Here is a 2,492-nt window from a genome sequence, read left to right on the forward strand (position 1 = left end):
CTAGAATACATCAGGACTTTGTCTTTTTTATAAGTTCAAACTCTGAAGAAGTGCAATGCCCTTTCTATTGTGTCATTGCTCCCATTAAGTACCAACTAGTTCTTGCATGACCTATTTCACACGCTCTAATTCTATTGTTTCATTTTCTTTCCCCTTCTTTGCTTGCTGAACAGTAGGCGCAACTAATGATAATTAATGAATAAAAATAATAATAATTTGTATAGCGCTAATTCCATAGAGTATATTAGCGCTTTAAAATATAATTGTGTTTAATATACAGGAGTAAAATACAAGATCGATACTGATTATAAAATAAAGTCCAAAAGGGCTTCTATCACTATATAAAAGTATTAAAATTTTAGAACTTACAATTAAGCATCCATAAAAAGATATGCATGCACATGCAATCAAAGATAGTCTATCTTTTTCCACGAGAGCGTACTAGTGTAAGTTTGTTACTGTGTCAGTGGTTTCGCGCTTACTTGATAGCTATTAATCGGCAGAGAGGCAGTTTCACCTTTATTCCTCGAAAGTTGCCGTTCTCGTCTTTAGACGAGTAACAGGCTACCCTGGTTAGCTTGTTTATATACAATTATCACAGTGACCTGTAAAAGATAGCAGCCGCTCTTTGGTTACTTGATAGCTGTTAATCGGCAGACGGGCAATTTCGCCTTTATTCCTCGAAAGTTGCCGTTGTCATCTTTACTACATGAGTACGGAGCTAGATACCTTTCCAAGCGCTCTTTGGTGACAAGTGAAACATCAAAAATACCATGTGTTGTAGCCCAATGCCAATCCAGAACACTGGCTTCGTTTTCAAAACTAAATTCTATGCTGTAAGTGTCGTAACTCTTGATTATTTTAAATCCCGCTAACAAAGCATACTGCTCGATTTGGGCCCTCGATTCGCATTGATACATCTGGCAAATCTGTTCTGCGTTCTCGGGATTCAATTCCTTATAGGCGTTTAACTCAAAGGGCGGCACATGGTCGATGTAGGTAAAGGCTATTTTGCTTCCTTTACTTAGACTTCCAAACATATTCTTGAAGGCTTGTTCTTTGTCATGTATCCAGTGGAGGACACTACTACCGAAAATAATGTCGTACGTCTCCGACCCCATTCCTGGGAAGTTTGAAGCGCTTCCTTCGACAAATGAGAGATTCTTGATTTCACTGTGAGTTTTCTGAGCCAGCTGAATTCGTTCCTTATCAGGATCAACACCGATAACCTTTCCCTCGGGTCCTACCAGCCCAGCTAGATAAGCAGACAGCTCTCCTGTGCCGCAGCCTAAATCCAAGATGGCGTCTCCTGGTTGGAGAGAAACCTCAGCTTGGATGAAATTTTCACCTTCTTTCTTTTGCACGGAAAACGAGGCTTGTTTGTAGCCTTCCGCTACGTTGCTGTTGGAGAAATCTGTCATGTTTCTTATCTACTGAACTTTCAATGATTGTTCACTGGTCAACATTTCGGCATAATCGTGAGTTCTCATAACGCCCTTAATGATATACGCTGTTATCATAACAAAAACAAAATTCTCGATTGTGATTCGCTATCAGCACGTGGAGTCCGATACGGCCTGTAATCATACGAATGATTAACGACCCCTAAGCGGGGTCCGATTTGTTTCAACAAATGATTGATTACAGACTGAATTGGACGACACAAACTCCCGCTTACCAATTAATCATAATAAGCTTTATCACGGTTTTCGACGCCATTTTGACGAGTAGGCTAAAACCTCTTGAAATAACAGTGTTTGTATGAAAATCCGATGTCAACTGATAATTTTCATAAAACATCGCTTCTGAAATTTAAAATTTGGAAACTTTTGTCACTAGGAAAAGGATTTTAATAAAAAAAAATTGGAGCGATGTAGCTGTGTCATCCAAATCAGTCTTCGATAGACCATGTTCCTCAAGATGCCTCCCGACTGTAGGATATTTGATTGTAGAGTATTTGCATATAGAAAAATTTATGTTTATTACAATATGACATGCATATGTAAATTTAAACATTTTTGGATAAACATCTGAAACCATCGCATGGATATAATAATAATAATAATAATAATAATAATAATAATAATAATAATAATAATAATAATAATAATAATAATAATAATAATAATATTAATAATAATAATAATAATATTAATAATAAGAAGAAGAACAATTTGCATTTTAGATCGTTTACTGACGCTTTGCGGTCTCAGTAACTTAATTACGTGTCTAAAAAGATATAATAATAGATAATTACAATAAAAGTATAAAAGACTCGTATCAACAATTAAAATTTCGTGAAGATTCTTCATCGTAACACAACTAATCATATGCTTTGAATTGGCTTATAATGAAGAAATCCTTAAATCGATCTGTTTTTCATGTAGGAGTATCAAAAAGTGTCTTATTCCTTAAGTGTCTCTGATGAACTGATTTTGGTGGTAAAAGACTATCAAGATTATGATCTTTATTCTTTATTGTCTATGATGTCT

The 2,492-nt window shown here is 35.6% G+C and overlaps 1 protein-coding gene across 1 annotated transcript; it reads right to left on the minus strand.

Moving 5' to 3' along the window:
- Positions 1-616: 616 nt before the first annotated feature.
- LOC146469065 (juvenile hormone acid O-methyltransferase-like) lies at positions 617-1,458 on the minus strand. The gene has a single exon (XM_085123739.1). It carries the CDS (start codon positions 1,419-1,421, stop codon positions 633-635), a length of 789 nt encoding a protein of 262 aa, XP_084979865.1. The 5' UTR covers positions 1,422-1,458; the 3' UTR covers positions 617-632.
- Positions 1,459-2,492: the final 1,034 nt, after the last annotated feature.

This window comes from Pavona decussata, unplaced genomic scaffold, assembly GCF_977016875.1.
Source record: "Pavona decussata unplaced genomic scaffold, jaPavDecu1.1 SCAFFOLD_127, whole genome shotgun sequence".
Lineage (NCBI taxonomy): Eukaryota > Metazoa > Cnidaria > Anthozoa > Scleractinia > Agariciidae > Pavona > Pavona decussata.